This window comes from Myxocyprinus asiaticus, chromosome 29, assembly GCF_019703515.2.
Source record: "Myxocyprinus asiaticus isolate MX2 ecotype Aquarium Trade chromosome 29, UBuf_Myxa_2, whole genome shotgun sequence".
NCBI lineage: Eukaryota > Metazoa > Chordata > Actinopteri > Cypriniformes > Catostomidae > Myxocyprinus > Myxocyprinus asiaticus.
Window position 1 is genome coordinate 18,472,339 of NC_059372.1, and position 22,451 is coordinate 18,494,789.

At 37.4% G+C, this 22,451-nt stretch overlaps 2 protein-coding genes across 3 annotated transcripts in view; one reads left to right on the forward strand and one right to left on the reverse strand.

Annotated features, from left to right (window-relative positions):
* Positions 1–7,648: 7,648 nt before the first annotated feature.
* Positions 7,649–12,799, reverse strand: LOC127420145 (baculoviral IAP repeat-containing protein 5.1-B-like). Its single transcript, XM_051662195.1, has 4 exons — positions 12,673–12,799; positions 8,250–8,359; positions 7,905–8,022; positions 7,649–7,736 (listed from the first exon to the last, which is right to left on the reverse strand). The coding sequence occupies exons 1-4, from the start codon at positions 12,796–12,798 to the stop codon at positions 7,656–7,658; spliced, it is 435 nt and encodes a 144-aa protein (XP_051518155.1). The 5' UTR covers position 12,799; the 3' UTR covers positions 7,649–7,655.
* Positions 12,790–22,451, forward strand: part of LOC127420136 (zinc finger protein 385A-like) — a 161,718-nt gene continuing 152,056 nt past the window's right edge. The window contains exon 1 of one of the 2 annotated variants that reach the window (XM_051662171.1): positions 12,790–12,918. In XM_051662171.1, coding sequence (XP_051518131.1) covers positions 12,810–12,918 — 109 coding nt within the window. In that variant the 5' untranslated portion in view covers positions 12,790–12,809. Of the gene's footprint in view, positions 12,919–19,187; positions 19,266–22,451 lie in introns of those variants that run through there. The other variant, XM_051662172.1, reaches the window with a different exon arrangement.

Below are 22,451 nucleotides of genomic sequence, written 5' to 3' on the forward strand. Positions count from 1 at the left end.
GGTGCAAAGACTATGTGCACACTGGAGCTGTCCCATAGGGCAGATGATCATCACTGTGACCTTTGTGCCACAGCAAATACCCATGCAAGGGTTATGTAATAAAAGGAGTCTAGAATATTAGAACTTAAGTACAATGCATTCAAAATTCACAGATTTCTTCTGAGCAATGTAAATCTTATTCTAATCCAGCCAAACCTTTCATTGTTTTTGATCACATTGAATCCGGTCTGACCCATTATAAGTTATACGGCAGAAGTCAGCACTTTAATAAAGTAAATTTGGACACTTAAGTCACACTTAAATATATGAATGTCATTGCATAAGTGCCATTTATAAAAAAAAATTAAAAAAGTCACAAAAAGAAGTTTATGTTTTAAATAATAAAACAAAAGATATAAAAATAATTACAATATGTATATACAGTCACTTAATAACAATTAATACAAAAAGTTTTTGAACACTTCTGAAGGTCATTGCATTAGACACAAAATATAAAACATAGTGGAACATGTATAATTAATGTGATGAATTACACCTGTAGTTACTCTATATGTGAACTTTAAAGGAATGGACTTCATAAAGTAAGTTCTGAGAAAGCTTCTAGCATAATTTGTTTGAAGATGCCACATGACTTAATGTTTTGTTATTTAATGCAATGAAATGCATACATTATTAAAATAATATTCTAAGTTTTATACAATTTAAGCTCTTTCTACTCTACAGCATCTGTGACAAGCAGTTGAATACTACAGAATATAATTTTGAGTAGTAGCTCAATTTGTAAAAACATACAAAATGCATTTCCTGCAATGGCAAATTCATGGATTCGATTCCCAAAAAACACACAAACTGATAAAATGCATAATCTGAATGCACTGTAAGTCGCTTTGGATAAAAGCATCTGCCAAGTGCATAAATGTAAATGCACTTACAAATATGTACTTACAATGGCCATCTAAATGACAACTGTTCAGTGTTCGCTCCATAATACTTTCTGGGCCACTGCAGCACTAGCACATCTCCAGCTACTGCAAGAGATGGTTATATGCAAACCAGGCCTCTGCCATGTTGAGTTGTGTGTGCTTTTTTTTTGTTTACAGTGAGTTTGAGAGGAGGAGTGGATGATGTGACATTAAAGTGCAGTCTGTAACCTCTTTCACTCCTCCCTTGCTTTTTTGTCTCTCTGGCACTAATCCACTGGCCAAACAACACAGGCTCCTACTAAATGAAAGGTCCTGATCCATAGGGGTGAGATGGGGGATAAAGCATTGTGATTAAGATTGTATTAATGGGGCCATAGGAGGCTGGAAGGCTTTAATCAGTGTCTGTGCAGCCATAATCCCCTGCCTTTAAGCTTCAGCTAACACTGTGATCCTCCTCCTCATGAGTCACATCATACACACTCACACAAACACACTGGATAGGCCAGAGAAGCGTGAGGTCAAGGTACAGAGTTGGAGCACAATGAAACTGATAGTTGGTGTGAACTAAAAAGCAGCTGGATGAGGAAAAAGGCATAAGGAGGATGAAGGAGGATGAGGTTTGGAGAAAGACAGCAACATGGACAAAAAATTCTGAGTGGGCATGACAAGCCAGATAAAGGAGGAAGAAGGGGATGGACAGAGTCTGGAATATATTAGGGATTCAAAAGAATGTTGAATGGTCATAAATAAAACAAGCCCGGTCTCATGACAAGTCGTAATAATTAGAACGAGATGGCTAAATCGTAAGAAATCGTACAAGTTGGCTTGTGCGAAAACGTACAATGTTTACTCACATATAAACAAAAAAATCAAGGAACAATGTTATAAATAATAAACTAAGTGTAACCCCTAACTCAAACCTAAACCAAACCATAAAGTGTAAACCCTTGTGCAAATCCTATCTGAACCATCATTTTAATATATAAGAAAAAGAAACATGGGGGTTTTGAACCAGTGTTCTCATGATTTTTCATAAGTCTAATCCCTAACCCAAACCTAACCATAAAGTCTAACCGCTTACCCAAAACCTAAACATAACCATTAGTTTTCAGCTGTGCAGGCTGTAATACAGTGAAGAGGAATGCATAAGGCAGAGGCTATTTGCACTAAGTGCAAATATCAATAGATTCTTTTTACACTAAGTGTAAATAGTATTACAGTAGATGCTATCTGATACTATATGCACCACTAATTAATACTAACATACAATATAGCAGCATTACTGTATGTTTATTGTGTTTATTTAGAGTCCCACAGACACTCTACACCAGGGGTTCTCAATTTGTACCACGGTTCATCTGATTCTGAAGTCTAGCATCTGAAGTATCTGGTTTAGCAGTGTCAGATAGACAGGCAAAGTCACAACCTCCGCTAATGCACCAGTATGGCTCTGTAGGTGGATATGGCTCAATGGACAGAACAGTGTGAGCGCAAAGCAGGTGCGTTTTTACTCACAGATCAGTCTCGAGCACTTAAACATGCAAACTATTTTTGTTTGAGTGTAAGAAAACATAACTGATTTTGTTTGCCTTCAGAAATTCCAAGAGATGACTAATTTGAATCAATAAGAACCTGATGAAAGGAGTTCCAAATCAGTCACACTGTTAGAATAACTGTCACATAAATTAGGTGTTAACTTTTTACTTGTTATAGATGTTATAGATAACCTTACTGTTGTTGATACCAGAAAATGTACATCTACATCCAACTCAAAATCAATGCTGTAATGTAGAATTAGCATTTCAGTGGGACAAAATATGCAATATTATTGATCTTTTCACTTATTTTTGAAATATAATAACAATATTACTTTTATTATTAGTTTCTGTCTTTGCATTTTCATTTTATAGGCCCCAGTTATAGCCCTCCATCTGCTTAAATGTAAGAAACGCAAGGTTTGGTCTGACATTCATGATGCGTAAGCCTGCTGAATTTATTAACAAAACTTTAAAATTATGAAATCGGCAAAGTTTTATGTTTTTACTCTTTTATGTTTGGTAACACAAACTTTGTCTCCGCTTTGTGTGGCTCCACTTTTTCCTTACCAAATTTAACCATGGTTTTACTACAGTAACCATAGTATCACCATGGTATATTACTATATTAACACCATATTAATGTAGAAACACCATGGTTAATTGCATTAAAACTATGGCTTCCGCCAAAAAAACATGGTAGTACAATATTACTATAGTAAAACCATGGTTCCTTTTACCTGAATGAAACCTTTCTAACCCTAACCCTAACTCCTTGACCTTCACCCAGACCACTCACCGCAAGGAAATCAACCTTTATATTCATTATTATTACAAGTAGTATTAAAGAAAACATTAAGATTGGAGACAGGAAATGGGAAAAAGTGAGACAAAAGGCATAATCAAACCTGGATCGTCTGCACGGAAAAGCACATCCACACCATCATTACACCCCAACCCCCACTGTAGTGACACTAGAGGTGCAGTTTCCATCAGAATATTGGAGTGCAAATAGCCACGCTGTGTGACAGGTGCTATTTACACCTAGTGCAAATAGTCTCTCGGATTTCATCAACTATACCCCACAACCCAAACCTACACCTAACTATTTGTGGAGTAAAAATGTAATGTTAGAGTAAAAATGCAAACTCCGAATCGCTCTCATCACTGATTATGCGATTACTTCCTGGTTTCAACAGGGGATCTGAAGGGAAGGGAAACACTGGTGCCGATGCAAAAATGTCTGATATTCGATGCCACTTATCTGTGAGTCAGCATCCAAAGGCACTGGAACTCTTGGAAACAACATGCCGACTTCCCATGTGGTCATAATGTTAATATATTGATTTGAAGGTGACGTGTCATTTTGCTATCCCTTAGTGTCAACTATAACAACTACAAAGTAAACTGTACAATACTATACTATAAAGTAAGGCATTTTTGTTGATTTCCACTAAAAGTGTAAATTACTCTGTTTGTTAAACTATATATGTAGCACCATTGGCTCAACCAATGGGTGGGTTTGGGGTGTGACTAATGACAGATGAGGCGAGTCTTCAAAATAACCAGCCTGAAAAAAGTTATTTTTGCAATTCCATTTGATGCCACAAGTGGTACCGAAATTACACACTTCACCTAACTAAACAATGACAAAATGTCAGTGCATTTGCAACTAATCCCTTAAAGCTGATGTAATTTCTGCGCCACTAGCCCCACCAAACGGAATAGCAAAAATAAATGTTGTTTTCAAAACAGCTTTATGAATACGGCCCCCTACTGCTGTTGATCAAACAGACAGTCCCGCCCCCAAATCATGCCATTGGTTGAGTCAATGATATTGTCTCTCTTGAGAGGGGTTTCTCAAAACAAACAGAGGACATTTCATAGAGCCACAGAGAAACAGTGTTTCTGCATATTAAGCTGGGATAGGAGAAAGTATTTTAACAATGAAAAAGTTACATACTTCAGCTTTAAGTTAAGAAAACCCTGAATAATAATTGTAAGGGTATTATTATTAACAGGTTTCTTAATTGAGGGGTCTGTTGCAACTGGCTGCAGGTGCTCAGTTGTCTGTTGTTTCTGCCATCAATCTTGCTCTCGAAATTTTGCTGTGTCTGAGAGGAGGTTTCCACAGCAAATAGCAGTGCACCTGCCCTGTGAGTTTAGATCCGACTAAAGAGTGACAGGTAGAGCAAAATGTAAAGATGATCCACAACAGAGGAAAAGTAAAGTGAGGTTAGAGTTCACAGAAGGGTGGAACAAGCTATTAAAATGACATTATGAGGCAAGACTAGTCTCAGCAGAGCTTTGTGAGAGTGCTGGCTTGTCAAAGTTAAAGAGCTCCTAATAGGATAGGGTTGCTGTCGTGTTTACCCTGCCTCCCCTCTATACGCCCACTGCATTGTGGAGGTGGCCCGGCTTTGAGCCCCCACAATGGCTGGAGAGGAGGGACAGGTGGGGGTCCCTATGGAAGCAGGCACAAAAAGAAAGCAAGGTAGGAGGGTCCGACTGTGTGAGAGAGAGCCTGCAGTTAGCTCACACTGATTGCCATGCAAACTAATGGAGAGTAAAAGAGAAATGAATGGGAAAAGTAAGAAAGCGATGGAAAAATGAGAGGGGAAAGGTCACAAAGAGATTTAGCGAGATGTGTAATCATCTAAGCTATGGAATACAGTATAAGCCTGAATCTACTGATGCTTTTGATGAGTTTAAAGTGGGGAAAACTCAGCAGAGGATAATGGGGGTTGCATACTGTAGGATCAGGGTCACTATATGGAAAAGTCTTAAAGCACCAAGCTAGACTCATGTCATGTCAGTTGACAATTGACAGAAAACATCAACAAATAAAAAAAAATAAAAAAAAGTCAACAAATACTAATCTGATTTTCAATGATTAGTATGGACTCTGAGTATGGATTCTGGTATTGTTCAACACATCTAGGCATGACAGAAGGTTAACTGAGTTTTTGGATTTAGCTAAATGACAGAAAACAATCTACATGGCAAATAATGGTGTCCCTGTTTTTCTATATATAGTCTAATACAGTATAAACACTTTTATTAGCCATTTTTTAATAACTTCTATCATTTATACTGGTTCAAAGGTCACTGCAAAATGTATTAAATCAGCTATCCTCATGTTTTTGTGAAATGTTTTGCTTGAAAAGTGTGCTTGTGTAATCATTTTTAATAAATGCTACCTGGTTTGATATTTTGTTATATAATGACGAAAACATTCACACCATTTTAATGGTGCCACTGTATATCACATTGTTTTGCCTGTTGATTTATATGAGTTGGTGCTTGAATTATTTTAATATATTCTAATATGGTTTAAACAACGCATCTATTCCACATAGTGCTGGAAAAAGTCTTTGTTTAATCAATTTTTTTGTCCTTACATCACAGTTAATCTATACCTTTCCAGGTGAGTCCCTCAGTATTAATTTGGCTCAAAGTTTCACAAAGGCTGAATGGGGTGTGAGCTGAATTATGTGTGAAAAAGGAGGGGATGCTGAGCAGAGGTGAGGCAGGGGTGTGGCGGTGCCTCTTCTGGTGTAAGATGAGGAGCGCTGAGGGGGAGGACCCACACACAGCAACAGATGGGCCCCAATGGCGCTCTCAGGTTGTAAACTTTCTGTTGGGAACATCTGTCAGTTAGTCCATATGCCACATTCAGAGAGGAGAAAACCCAGTCAGTTTGAGTTTGTGTGTGGAGCATGGGCACCTGTCATACCCTGTGATGAGACAGGAAGTTATGGACTGTGTACCAGTATTATGATAATATATGATCGGAATTGCATCCTACTCTTTCAATAGCTGCAGAATGTATTATACTGTGCAAAGATAACCTACTACATTTGGCATAATGCAATGTGCATGATCTCAGATTTTCATATGTGATGAACAGGAATATCAGCCATAGTTTAACGTATCTTTCATAACTAAACAAAATTGGATTTCAAAATGCAAAATAAACATTAAGCAAAAAATGAAATGAGGTAATAACATAGCATACTACAGTTTAAGTTTGTGGAATAATGGCTACCATTTCTATTATTTTTTTTTTTTTTTTTAAATAAACACTTAGCACACTGGTATTCCATTTCGAACAAACATTTCTCTTGAAAATTAGTTATGCTAAATGCATCATTTAAAAAAAAAAAAAAATTGCCACCACAGAAATACCAAGCGTAGGTGTGCATACTTTATATCTTGCAAGAGCAGGCAGTTGCTGGACAATGCAACATAACTTGTGAAAGAGAAACTTCCACACAGTGATGCAACTATGCGAAATCAAAACTGTGAGAGTGATTCTACACCATGGTTAAGGGGTCTCCTCCTCTAGGAGTGTTACATCATTTCTCCTCCCTTTTTTTGTGAAAATGTCTTTACATTTTTTTTTTTATTTGCTCTGTTGCAAGCGGATAAAGGAGAATTAAGCAGTTGATCGAGGCTCAGTGTCCAGAGCGTTGCATTAGCCAGTAATCCAGGGCATAGGAAGGGGGAGATGGGTACGCTAGGGATTAGAGATGCTATCCCATCCGAAACACAAACTAAAAGTTGTTTGTACAGATTTCTATATAAGGTCTCACACACTACTTTGAATATGGCACAGTATGTTAAAAAAAAAAAACTGGTTTCACCAACCCTACATTACAACTCAGACTTTTGCAGTCCTTATAGCCTTGTGTTTTCCTGGCTGCATCAGTGAATCCTCAATTCCAACCCCTCCAGCGGCTGACTTTGTATTTACTCACAGTTCTCCCCAACTCTACAGTGACAGATGTTATAGAGGCAACAGTTAGTATTGAGAGGGAGGGGCTTAGGACCATCTGCCCAGGGTCAAGGTCTGGTTGTAAGGTCTCACAAAAAAAATAAATAGTGGCAAGTTGAGCTACACTGCTAGAATAGTGTTGAATACTTATGAGTGTTCCATTAAACCAAAGGGCTGTGGTCATAATTTACAGAAAAACTCAGAAAACTCAGCATGTCAGAAAAACAGTATGTCAATTCATACATGTGCCCTCTATATGACATTGCCACCATGTGGTCTAACTTGGTTATTTTCCAAAGAGTCAAATAAAAGCAATTGTGTCAGAGGCATAAAACAACTGTTAACACTTCATAAAAATCATTTTATTTAAACCAAAACATAAATTTAATTACACCATTAAAATCTAATCATCACTGGATATCAAATGAGACTTCTGAGATTTTTGCTGATGGCCTCTACCTCATCACGAAAGTGGGCAATCTTCATGTGAGCCATCTTCCTCTGGGTTGGGGGAAATTAGGAATAACACAAACAAGCTAAATTTGCATATGTAGGTATTGGGCTGAACCTGCAAACACCCATTTGATGGCAAAGAAACAAAATGGCATTTTATGGTGACAGATTACCCATTTTAAAACATCAGTATGCCTGAAATCAATGTAAACTTACAATGTAGATACGAAGCCTCTCGAGTTCCAGGTGGAAAAACTCAATAGCAGTGAGCTCTTCAAATGTCTTTTTCAGGTGAAGAAAGCCACAATTGGGGGAGCGTTTAGCATGCTCAGACCTTAGTGAAAGAGACACTTGTTAAAAGAAATACATTCAACAGTGATCCGTTGATCTTAAAACACCACACACACACACACACTCCACAACTGTTATAATCTGTGTGAGAGAGAGATGTATTTTTTGTGTTTGTTTTACACACAAGTAGACAAATGGAGAGTGCTCAAATAAATAAAACATTAAACAATGTTAGTAGATTATAAAGAAATGCCACAGGATGGAGCTCACCAAGGGTTGTCATCAGGCTCCCAGCCCTCCAGTTCTCGGAGGCAGAAGAAACAGCAGGCTACATCCGGCTCGTTCTCACTAGGGCAGTGAACAAAACCTGCCTTGGCCATCTGAGAAGAGTAAATGGAAGCAGTTTTCACACAAACCATGTCATATTGACATTTTAATTGATCAATGCCCCAACAGAAGTTCAGGTTTTACAGCTTCACTTGCATCAGAGCAGCGATGCATTCGAGGCCGTTTTCACACTACATTTGATTGCTTGGTGCTTTTCACAAGCTGCACCCGAAATCACTTACGGTCAGAGAATGCACTGCATTTGATGAAGGATGCACTTCTTGGCCAGTTAATAACCATGTTCTTTAGGTATGCAGGCTAGTAGTATGAATAGATTCCAGACATACTTCATCCGGGCATTTGTGCATTGTCCCATCACATGAATTCATGTTGTAATAACCTACAAGCACTGTTTAAGCACAAGGAACAAATTTCTTGGTATGTATACCCAGGGTTGGGAAGTAACGGAATACATGTAACAGGATTACGTATTTAAAATACAAAATATAAGTAACTGTATTCCACTACAGTTACAATTTAAATCATTGTTATTCAGAATACAGTTACATTCAAAAAGTATTTTGATTACTGAAGAGATTACTTTGCATTTTATTGTCATTTGTTTCATTTAATATTTAGTCCTTTCAGATGGAAAGCACACACACGATGCAATCCAAAGTGCATTTGAACAGCGGTGAAACACTTTGATGCGTTACATTCATACAAGTACGTTTGGAGCAGAAGAAATAGAAATAAACCTTGTGCAAATTGTCAGCTTTACACAAAGCTAAAATGCCATTTCTAGCCATTTTACATGCACGTTACCAGGCATGATCATATTTAAATCAAGAAAATTTGTTAGATCATAATTTCTTTTTTTCTAGTAAGACCTTTGATATTAGGGCAAAAATCATATTGATAATTTGTATTGTTTTCCTGTAACAAATCTAAAAAATCCTTTAAACAAGATCAGTTTGATTTATCTTGGTTTAGAAACAACACTGCATAAGATATTTAGGTTTTTCAGAGAATGTATTTTTAACATTTATTTTGTCTTACTGTACTGGCAGAGTTTTTAATAAAAAAAAAAAAGAAAAAAAAAAATCTACCAGTGCTGAAGTAGTAATCCAAAGTATTTAGAAAACGTTACTGACCTTGAGTAATCTAATGGAATACGTTGCAAATGACATTTTACAGCATGTATTCTGTAATCTGTAGTGGAATACATTTCAAAAGTAACCCTCCCAACCCTGTGTATACCACAATATATATATATTTTTTTTTAATCCAGTGTCAGAACATGACATCTCATCAGCTTTCGAGGGATTATGGGACAGTGAAGTATCCAGTCAATATGCACTTCAGAATCTCACTGCAAATAGAAAGTCATCCGATTTGGACATACTACTCCATTGGCATACTGTTACAGCATACTATATAGTAGTGAAGTACGCACCTACAGACAGTTACAATGCATTATTTGGCTCAGAACTGCAGTACATTTGATTTAAAACACATACTACCAGCAGCGGTTTATCGCTGTGTAATGACAATAAATGATGCAAAAGCCATTTTTACTCTGAAATTGAAGTATTTCTCTCTTTAGATGAACTGACAACTTTACACACAAAACAATTATCTAATCAGCCAATCATGTGGCAGCAGTGCAATGCATAAAATCATTCAGATACAGGTCAGGAGTTTCAGTTAATGTTTACATCAACCATCAGAATGGGGAAAAAAAAAAAAGAAAAAAAAAAGTGTTCTCAGTGACTGACCATGGCATGATTGTTGGTGCCAGATGGGCTGGTTTGAGTATTTCTGTATCTGCTGATCTCCTGGGATTTTCACACAAAACAGTCTTTAGAGTTTACTCAGAGTGGTGCCAAAAACAAAAAACATCCATTGTTGATGAGGTCAACGGAGAATGGCCAGACTGGTTCGAGCTGACAGAATGGCTACGGTAACTCAGATAACCACTCTGTACAATTGTAGTGGGCAGAATAGCATCTCAGAATGCAAGTCAAACTTTGATGCGAATGGGCTACAACAGTAGAAGACCATGTCAGGTTCCACTTCTGTCAGCCAAGAATAGAAAGTTGAGGCTGCAGTGGGCACAGGCTCACCAAAACTGGACAATTGCATACTTCCGAGGGTCAATGTGTTTCCCACCCAACAGGGCAAGTTTTGATTGAATTGTGGTGGAAAAACATGCTTGGGCAGGTGGACAAAATTTGGGCTTGTTTGAAATGATTATAGTAGGTTTTAAAAAAATTGAGCAATTCCATTGCTCATGCACCTAAAATAAATAAAATGTTTCCAAACAATCAATCAAATAGCCAAAACACTGATTGACAGAAAATGGGTTCAATCCTGTTCAGAGGAGCAACCAGTTGCCACACCCACCAGTATGTTCTAAATGAACACACAATCTGCAGGTGTTGCTTGTTAAGTTCAGTGATAGAAGGGGATCTAAATGACAAAGCTGTGAAAATGTTAGAGAACATGTCGAAAATGGGGAAATGACTGTGATCCGCAAGTCGTGATTAATACCAGGACTTGTGCATTTTAAAAAAAAAAAAAAAAAAAAAATTGACACTTGCAACCCAATGGAGAAATTGCATCCGAGATGCCTTTTGGCTAGAAGTTTAATTATGCTTATTTTGGGAGTTTAGCACTCTGGATCATATTGCTTACTCTTCCCAAATAAAATAAATCACGTGGATAGAGCTCCTCTTTGGATAAGTGCACAGGCCTGAATACGGAATCGATGAACTTCAGCCATTTTTCTGTTGTCCCTGACAGCTGTCTGGGAACTTTGACTCTTCTGTGTATTAGCCAATTCAACTGACTGTTCAAAAGATTTAGTTATTTTCAAGTTGGAATAAACCGTAACAGTGTAAAAAGGAAGAAACAGATTACATTTTTGACATTCAAAATATTAAATATCAAAAACATAACTTCAGTCATAGTACAATGACATACTTTATTTGGTTTCTGGATATCCCAGGGCAGCATCTTTGTTCCTTTTCAGTGTGTGTGTGTGTGTGGATAAGAAAGAAAACAGGGTAAAGGTTGTTGGAAACTTTATCATTTTGTTGCTTAATTGCATCATTAAGGTTGTGATGGCTACGCTTTGATATTACTGATAAAGCTACACCATGTAAGATCTCGTTAGAAACGAACAACTTCATTCCAGTGTTTTTGCCTTACCACGATTCACTATGACAATCCTATAATAATAATAATAATGATTTATATTTTAGAGCTGTCAGGACGGATTTCCCAGAAAATTTAATAGGCTACTAACATCATTCGCAGGTGCGGGTTTCAACATGTACTGTAAGAAGGAAAAGAAGGTCCGGCTACTACAGTATAGCACGTGTATGTTGCGGTGGAAGGTGTGGTACTTGCTTGAAGCTGAACGTTTGTAGCCACAACAAATGAGCAACACTGACCATGGAACGTTCAAAAAGGCAACCCTCTGAGGAATCAGCCATTGTAAAAATAAAGAAACCTCGAATCGAGAATCGAGTCTGCAATGGGAGGCAAAAAGAGAAAGTTACAGAGCCTGTAATAAAACATCAACACCGGCTTGGCAACAACTCTGAAAAAGGATTTAAAACCAACCCGGATAGTGGCTTTTTTTCTTGCTCGACAGGTAAGAGATTTTATTATACTGATAGTTTGCCAGACTGTAGCTCTCTAACATTAGCGCAGTTGTTCATTAGATAGCATTAGCCACTCTAATGGGGCATTTTATTATGGGTTGTGGTTCTGCTGAAGGAGGGAGTACACCCAGGGCACCATACAAGCTAGAACTGCCACTGGGTATGCCTCAAACCATCAGATTAATCTGCGCAGAAGGGCTGAGCCCATACCCAAGTCATGTAATTACCAAAACAATGTTTCCCAGCAAGTAACTTGCAGTTGCGTCAACAGCTAGAGGGCCAAAAGTAACTTAGTTTAGCTTCAAAATTCGATTATTTCTTTTTAATTTTTTAAAATATACATTCGGGCGGGTTTGAACAATCATTGGGCTGGAAATCAAACTAATCTGGCAACACTGACGATCGGTTCATGCGTCAATCAAGTAACTGCCAATGAGATGGGACTGCCAAAGGGTCTCTCCAGATATTACAGACCTCCATGTTTTTGACTTATTGCGAATGGTAGCGGAGCTTACGTGAACCGTACCTGAACCACCTTTTCAAAGGGACTCGGGTTCGGTTTATTGGGGCGCTGCTGAATTCGGAAAACCACTTTGATACAAACTGACCTCTACTTTCAAACGGACTCGGATACGCACCGAAAGCTCTAGTGTAAAAACAGTCCAATTACAACGCAATTTTGCTGACACACTTACCAGCTCAGGTGTGCACTGGCAATCTTCTCGAAAAGGCCATTCAGAAAATGTCTGCAGGCGCCTCTCATAACTGTACATCTGATCAAAAGACAGAAACCGCGCAGCAATCACCTCTGAATGAAACATTTCTTATACAAATGGGCCATACTACCTGCATCTTAAGGACTCAGCTGGGTGTGGCTGTTGGGTGTTCTTCATTAATGATTGATAATGAGCCAACAGCTGACGGAGAGCGCATCAACAAAGGTCAGTGCCGTTAAACAAAATCTTCGTACATTCTTTGTATTGGCATACGAAATGAAGCAGCCTATAATATGAAAATAAACAAATATAAAGCAGAAAATTAACAAACTACTGTTTGCCGAAAAGAAAATGTTCTCCGATTATTTTGTTGTCTAAATCTGTAATGTTCAGCATGTAGATTAGTAAACTGTATTGTACTGTATTATGTATAAACATTCCACACATAAACATTCACTTCACTGCAATCAGATTATTTTATGCGACACATTTGAAATTGCAGGTTCATGACTCCCTCTGCTGGACGAAAATAAACGCACAGAGACTCTCGATTGATGCTTTCCTTTCATATGCAATGACAAAAAAAATTCTAAGCCTTTGTTTTTCCAGAGACATCATTTTTAACACTCCTATTGTCTTAGGGTAATTTTTGACCCGGGACAGTTAAAGAATAAGTTATATATACCGATAGTTTTTGGTACATTTACATATATTCATTTGGCAGACGCTTTTATCCAAAGCGACTTACAAAAAAGGAATAATACACCATAAGCGATTTATTTTAAGGAGACAGTAGTATGAAAAATGCTGCATTACAATGTTTCAGTTGTATCAGAATAATAGTATTCAAGACACACTAGAGTTCTACAATAATTGAGGTACAGTCAGTGAAGCCAAAAGTCCAGGTGATTTGGCACTGGAACCAAACATTGTGACTTTGTCAAGATCATCCAAACAAACAAACTATGTATAGATTTTGTATATAATTATTTAAGAGAAATAGCAATTTAAAACAAATGGTTCCTTCCATTTTCTTTGGGAAGAACCAGCTGTGACCTTTCACCTTCAGACTCTGGATGTTTTACAACTTTAATTATTATTATTTATTTTTTTTATTTGTACATCTATGAATCAAATTTGACCTAATAATAGTTCACATTTTCTCAAATTTAGCCCCTAGGCCCATACTGTTCTATAGCTTTGCCACCTTTTGCACTTTTCTCTCAAACAGGTTTGTACACACACACACACACACACACACACACACAGAAATAGTTTTATTTTTTATTTTTATTTTTTTGCAGTTATGATCAGGTAAGATATTAGTAAATAAGTTTAGCCTACTTACATGATTTTATATGATAGGGTACAATGGGGCTAAAGGACCCCCAATGGTAAAAGATCTATGAATATAATTTTCTATTAGATGGCAGAAAGAACTATTACAGCACCTTCCTAAACCCCTGTAACACTGCAAACAATACAATTGTTTGACATTAGTGGGAAGGAATGGATTTGTTGACATGCAAAGTGGGCCCATTGTGACTGCTGGAAAAGGCAACAGAGATTCATTTGTGAAACAGGCATGTACTAAAATTGTAACTCTAAAATGTACACTTTTGATTTTCTACAAGCAGAATGAATTCCATTTTTGTAATATAGTAATATATATATATATATATATAATATATATATATATTGTAATATATTTTGTAATATTTGTAATATCTAAAGGTGATTGAAATAAACGTAAATTGAGACATCATTGGCAAATGTTTGCCATTAGACACTTTGGGACCACAATAAAACAGATTTTCATTAAGGGGTGTTTTTAGTGCCATTGTACACTACCCAAGAATTTTTAATGGTTTTAAATATGGGTCAAAATTGACCTGAAGGACAAAAGGAGGGTGCAGTTTCTTAAAGGAATTGTTCACCCAAAAATGAAAATTCTCTCATCATTTACTCACCCTCATGCCATCCCAGATGTGTATGACTTTCTTTCTTCTTCTGAACACAAACAAAGATTTTTAGAAAAACATCTCAGCTCTGCAGGTCCTCACAATACAATGGAGTGGATATCAAAATTTTGAAGGTCCAAAAAGCATATAAATGTAGCATAAAAGTAATCCATGTGACTCAGTGGTTAAATCCATATCTTCAGAAACGATATGATAGGAGTGGGTGAGAAACCAATCAATATTTAAGTATTTTTTTACTATAAATTCTCCTTGCCTGGTAGGGGGCGATATGCACGAAGCATGAGAATTGCCAAAATCAAAAGAAGAAGAATGTGAAAGTTGGGTTTGATCGTAAATAAGGACTTAAATATTGATCAGTTCCACACCCACACTCATCATATCACTTCTGAAGATTTGGATTTAACCACTGGAGTCATATGGATTGCTTTTATTCTGCCTTTGTATGCTTTTTGGACCTTCAGCATTTTGGTACCCATTCACTTGCATTGTGAAGACCTACAGAGCTGAAATATATATATATATATATATATATATATATATATATATATATATATATATATATAAATCTTTGTTTGTGTTCAGCAGAAGAAATAAAGTCATATTAATACAAATAAAGTGTGAGGGTGAGTAAATGATGAGAATTTTCATTTTTGGGTGAACCTTTAAGACAATAGGAGGGTTAATGACAAATAAGGATGTTCAAAATTATGAAAAGGAAAGTAATAAAAATATACTTTAAAACACACCTATCTAAGTTCTTACAAAGGTAATATTTGTATTCATGTTGATTTAATTTCAAATGAAGAAACATTGAGTGAAAATGGGGTAAAGAGTTATTGACATGGCATTTCAAGCACACTGCAATTTACACAACTTTGTAAGTTAATAAGACATGTTTTTAAAGTGTATGCATAACCCTTTAGGATTTTTTACATGTTTTTTTATTCATTAGCATAAAACTTACTGTATACATTTTGTAAGATAGATGCTTTAAACAAGAAAAAAGTATTCGTGTAATGGGGTAAAAAATAAATAAACTTGATTCGGCAGACACAATTTTATTTTTAGAAATTGACAACATCATAGAAGAGGTGTATTTAAGTCATTGTTTGTCATTGCATTTTTATTGTAGTTTCAAATAAATTAATTGATCTGGAAAAATGTACATCATTTCACCGATGCTATATCAGATACAGTGGAAGGATTTTGTCATTGCATAACAGGCTATAGTAGTAACCTTGCTGGAAAATCACACAGCAAATGCTTTGCAATGGAGACCTCTATGTCATGGATAATCCTTAACAAGCCCCATAAAGATTCCAGCGTTATATTGCTAACCACTTGTAGCCTGCACACATAGTTCTGTGGAAGCCGTTCAGAAATAGTAGATTTCCCCAGGGCTGCTCATCGTCATTTACTGCTCTGAAAACTTGTGTCTGTGGGGGCCTCAGCAGGTTGTGTCTCTTCTAAGCCAATTACAGTGAGCCAATACATAAACCATAAAGTGAGATCATTGTGAGTGGCAGACAACTTTAATGGTTTGAAGTGTGAGCGATTGGAAGCTGTTTATGACTGGTAGGTAGAGGGAGGCCCTGTTGCTGTCACCATGTTCTTGTAACTGTATCTCACTGCGCCTGGCTGTTGAAATGTGCTTACTGCTTAAAAAAGTGGCCCCTCCACCCCTCTCTGCCCTTCTTCTGAAGTGAAGCTCCTTGAGAGTGTTGGGTTGTGCGTCACAAACACATTTTCCTGTTAATATGTGGATCTATTTAGCAGTCTAGAAGCTGAATGTAAGATCACTCATGTAGGATGCTCATATTAATTCTAAAGTAGGTTTTTTTTAGTCAATGATTTGTAACCTCTACGGTTTTGAAGAGTTGCGGCTGCTTGTTCTCTGTTTTGTGGTGATAGTTTGTAACTTAATATTCTGTCTAGAGTTTCACATCAGACATGACATTTGGCACATTCATTTCAGACCAAACCCCACACTGGAGCTGTCACTCATTCCCAGTCGCTCACTCAGGACTTATCCTAGATGTAAAGTGGGAATACGTCGATATCAGCTGTTCTGATTCTGTTTCGTCTGTTTTCTGTTGCTTGGTTTCAAAGCTATGTAAAGTGACTTCACATGGCTGGAATATTTTTATTTTACTATTATTATTTGTTTTTGCCTTTATTATATAGGAAAGTGGAGGGAAAGGGAGGGGTAATGGGGTCAGCACATGACCCAAGACAGATTTGAAACCAGATCCCTGTTCAATTCCCTATATGTTGTGAGCAACACACTACCCTCTATGCTATGCTCAAAAGTGAACGGAGGATTCCTGATATCCTTCTCCAGTTGCAGGATTCTGAAAGTTTAGTGGAGTCATTGATATAAACTAGAGCGCTGTGGATCCATTTATCACTTTGGAGCTCTAATATGAAAATTGTTGCTATATGCACTGGTAATGTTGTCCATATTGTGAAATAAGACATGGTCTGGATGTTCCTGTTGGATTTCATCACACCTCCCCAGGGAAAGGCCTGCTTCATCTTCCCAGCTGTCAGGTATGTGTCTCATGCTCTCCAGTCTGTGCCTCTCTCTCCATCCTAGTCCATGCTTTAATGGCTTTTTATTTCTCCTGTTATTTTCCTTCTTCCCTGTTCTAATCTCTTTTCTGCCTCTGCTGTCTCTTTCCTGTTCTGCTCTCTCTTTCATGTTGTGCTCTCTCTTTCCTTTTTTGCTCTTTCTCCTGTTCTGTTTTCTCTCCCATGTTCTGCCCTCTCTTTCCCATTCTACTCTCTCTTTCCTATTGAGCTCTTTCTTTCCTGTTCTACTCTTTTTCCTGTTCTACTCTCTTGCTTTCCTGTTCTTCTCCCTCTTTCCTGTTCTAATCTGTTTTTCCTGCTCTGCTCTCTTTCCTGTTGTGCTCTCTCTTTCCTTTTCTGCTCTCTGTTTTCTGTTGTGCTTTTTCTTTCCTGTTCTACTCTTTTTCCTTTTCTACTCCCTCAATTTCCTGTTCTTCTCCCTCTTTCCTGTTCTAATCTGTTTTTTCCTGCTCTGCTCTCTTTCCTGTTGTGCTCTCTCTTTCCTTTTCTGCTCTTTCTCCTGTTCTGTTTTCTCTCCCATGTTGTGCTATCTATTTCCTGTTCTGCACTCTCTTTCCTGTTGTGCTCTTTTTTCCCTTTCTACTCTCTCACTTTCCTGTTCTTCTCCCTCTTTCCTGTTGTGCTCTTTCTTTCCTGTTCTACTCTTTTTCCTTTTCTACTCACTTTCCTGTTATTCTCCCTCTTTCCTGTTCTGCTCTCTCTTTTTCTTTTCTGCTCTTTCTCCTGTTCTGTTTTCTCTCCCACATTGTGCTCTCTCTTCCCTGTTCTGCTCTCTATTTTCTGTTTTGCTCTCTCAATTCCTTTCTGCTCTTTCTTTCCTGTTCTACTCCTTTTCCTGTTCTACTCTCTCACTTGCCTGTTCTTTTCCCTCTTTCCTGTTCTAATCTATTTTCCTGCACTGCTCCCATTTCCTGTTCTGCTCTCTCTTTTTCTTTTCTGCTCTTTCTCCTGTTCTGTTTTCTCTCCCACATTGTGCTCTCTCTTTCCAGTTCTGCTCTCTATTTTCTGTTTTGCTCTCTCAATTCCTTTTTGCTCTTTCTTTCCTGTTCTACTCTCTCGCTTGCCTGTTCTTTTCCCTCTTTCCTATTCTAATCTATTTTCCTGCACTGCTCTCTCTTTCCTGTTCTGCTCTCTCTTTTCCATTCTGTCTTTCCTGTTGCACTCTTTCTTTCCTGTTCTACCCTTTTTCCTGTTCTACTCTATCACTTTCCTGTTCTTCTCCCTCTGTCCTGTTCTAATTTGTTTTTCCTGCTCTGCTCTCTTTCCTGTTCTGCACTCAATTTCCTGTTGTGCTCTCTCTTTTTCTTTTCTGCTCTTTCTCATATTTTGTTTTCTCTCCCACATTGTGCTCTCTCTTTCCTGTTCTGCTCTCTCTTTACTGTTCTTTTCCCTCTTTCCTGTTCTAATCTATTTTCCTTCTCTGCTCTGTCTTTCCTGTTGTGCTCTCTTTTTCCTTTTCTACTCTTTCTCCTGTTCGGTTTTCTCTCCCATGTTGTGCTCTCTCTCTCTCTGTCTCTCTCTCCTCTTCTACCCTCACTTTCTTGTTTTGCTCTCTCTCTCTCGCTCTCACCCGCTCCCTCCTTCTCTGCCTTCTCCTCTCCCCTTTCTGCACTTATTAAGGTCCTGGTGTGATTAACTTCTGGAATCTCATGCGCTTGTTCTGTATTCTCAATGTGGTGAGATTGAGATGGTGACAGTGGGATGGGCCAAGAAGGGGAAATGTGCTTCTCAGTGACTGTGTGACTGTGTCTGTACAGGACACCCTTTTTTTGACTCCCATAATTGATCAAAGTTCATTGGGACTATTTTGGCCCCTTATCCAAAGATCACTGGAGTCTCAAAGAATCAAGCTGCTCGGACGCTTCATTATTCATGCCAGCATAGATTCCTACTGGAAAATTGTGGTGTCGGGGTAAAAGTGGAAAGACCCTTGGAGACAGAAAGTGGAGACGAGAAGACGGGAAGAGGCAGAGGAAGAGGGTTTAATGTGGGGCACAGGTAAGGACATCCACCTATATCTATTTCTGTTTGCAGTCTCCAGTAAACGCATACACAACAAAATTGTTTTGCATGGAGATTTTCTTTTTTTAATATACAGAAATGTGCAGCAGCACAAAATATGACCAATTAATGTGTTTGTAAGAATCTATATTTCCAGGGCTAATTTAGTGATGTCAATCTTGTCACTAACAATATTGTATTTTGATTAAAAAGTGCATACTTCTGAACATTTGAACACACACTTCAGTAGAGTTATGTTTCCTCTCATCATCCTTCATTTTCAGTAAGAAAGCTTGTGTTCAAGGTTTGTCACTGTATATTTTAATACTCACCAATAATATGCAAATGAGTGTTATTTGGCATTTTTATGGCCGACAGGCCCACTAAGCCCTAGAATAACACACAATATATCCGCCAGATCAGCACAGGCTATCAAAAATTAAATTGTGTATATGTGCGCACATGCCTGTAGGCTTTTTGCTAATATGATGGTTTGATTTGAGTGTTCACAATTTCAGAATAAATTTTGCCCACAGCCATCAATAAACTATAGACTGTCAAATATACAACTGGCCTGACCTTTAAATATACCTTTGTTGGCTTTATTTTTTATTATTATAATTTTTTTCCCCAATGTGAAGGTCATAAACTATAAAAAGCAAAGGAAAAACTTAGCCAAGACCATCAGAACACATTTTTGTGACTTTTTAATATCTGTGGAAGCAAAATAATAAAGGAGCTTAGCTTAAAAGGTCAGCCTATTTTCTTTGGACTGAAGGGTTTATTTATGGCAATGTTCATACATTCTGTATTTTGAACTTCTCAGGAAAGTTTTTTAGCCAATTGAAAACCTGTCATGTTTTACTGCTTGGATCAGCATTTGCTGTTGAAATGAGTTTGCAAAAATGCATATGTTCTTATTTTGTTTGCAGACATGGTGTGATGGATTGTTTTACTGACCTGCTAGAATGAATCACTTTGTTACAATTTTCACATTGGCTTTTACAAGATGCATTTGACACAGTGATTATTGTGAAGCTTTTGGATGTATGTGTGTGTGTGTAACTATGTGTATGCATGTAAGTGTCTGTATGTACAAGACTGTATATTTGATGAGATGGATGGCTGTAGACATGGTATTAGGAGGGTCTCTGCCTTCTGCCAATGGTGTGAAATTAGCATCCCTGTGTGAGAAAGTGACAGTCAACTTCAACATTCCCCTCATACGTAGAGCTGAAAAAGGACACAAACAATCTCTCTCATCCCACAAGAGGTTTCCAGAAATCTTTCCTTTTTGTTGCAGAGGCACCTAACTGATATGGATCTACTCCTAATCAATATTCTAATTTTAGTGTGATCATCCACTGTCATGCAAACGGATACTCATACTGGCTGCTGGCTCTGTGCTTTTCAAAGGCATTGAAGCAGAATGTTGAAGGGCTCACACATATTTAATGAATATCAAAATTAAACCCTTTAACCTTGTACTCTACATGCATTATTATTCCGCTTTTCAAACTAAATTAGATTCAGTGAGGAGACAATGGTGAATACACCAAATAAGGTTGTATTGAAGTTATATAATAATAAATCTATGCATTAATAATTTTAAAGGTCAATACATGCATACTGTAGGTTAATGCTTTAACTATATTTTAAAGGCCAGCTCAGACTTCTCAAATCACCATTATTATCATAACACCATTATTATACAGTTCAGTTCCTACTGATAAATAATTATTGTTGATCCTCTTTCGGTATTGGTCTGGGTTTTTATAGATATGGTGGGATGGGCCCTGGCTGTCCTTTGACCTTTCAGTGCAGTCTCTAAATTCACCACCCCTGTGCCAGCACACACACTGCTGCTCACATATACAGTGTGTTCTCAGAGCACATATACTGCGGCTCTCTCAATAGATAAAGGCCAAGATCAGTGTAAGACTGGAAAAAGGAGAGGAAGGTAAAACTTTGAGTTGGGCTGTGAAATATACCTCTTCTATTCAGCCTTCCCCAAATGGTTCACAGTCAGGTGAACTGTATAGAACGTGGCTTGTATAAAATCTTTGTTGGTGACTTGAAAGGAATGAGTTATAATGTAGATTTGTTTGGTGCAAGGTGTATATTTGTGTCATTTTAGTGCTTTGGAAAGGTGATTCAAAGAATACCTATGCGTATCTTCTCTGTATCTTTTTTTTTTTTTTTTTTTGCAAAAGGATTCATAAGGATACAATAAATTGATTGTTATTAATTAGTGGAAATGTACAATAGTTTATGTATTTTTAGAAAACAAGTCAATTGAACTTAAAGGTGATGTCTGTAATATTTTAGATGTTAAAATACTTTTTCCAGTTATTAACTTAAAATGCAGAGAAAGTTGTAAGCAAGCAATTTTAGGGATGATTTCCCTGAAAAGTGTAAACACTCTGTGGATATATCAAAACATTGCTGTTTGTTTGAGCATCCGGATCAGCACAACATAGCAACTTTGTCTTATCCAATGGCGTGAGTTTTGGGCGTTAATCCGATACCAGACGGAGGAGTTTAATGTTATTTTATTTTATTATTTTTTTTTTTGTGCAATTCTGGTTGATGACACATGGTGAAGAAATGACATACTTCACCTTTAAAGGTTTCCCAAAACACTCCTAATCCTATTTGCCCTAGCCCCCTCTACCACTTTAAATCTCTAACTAGTAAACTACTATTTCAACTATTTATATGTCAGCAGGATTTAATGTTACTTTTATTCTTAATATCACTTCCCATAGACATCATTTATTAGTTGGACGGGTGGGACATATCCCTAATAATTTTTGCCTTCGCCAACTTTGTCCCCACCAATTTTTGAAATAGTTTTCGCCACTTAAGTGTCTAATGCAGAAGAAACATCTCCTGTTCTTGAGAAGGAGTTTCCATTTAGTTCATGTGGGGTATAATAAGTGAAGTGGCAATCCAGCATCCAGCTTGCACCGCACCTCGCACTCCTTTCCAGTTAAATTGCAAAGCAAAATGTAAACAGATGCACTCACGATATACAGTACATCCACTAACATACAGATGCAATCTTCGTTTATTAAAATAAAAAGTTATATTAGGGTGAATTAGAGCCCAGATCTCATTGTACTAGAGGCAATACTTTACTATGAGACCAATCAGTTATTCTGGTTGATGCCTTACTGACTT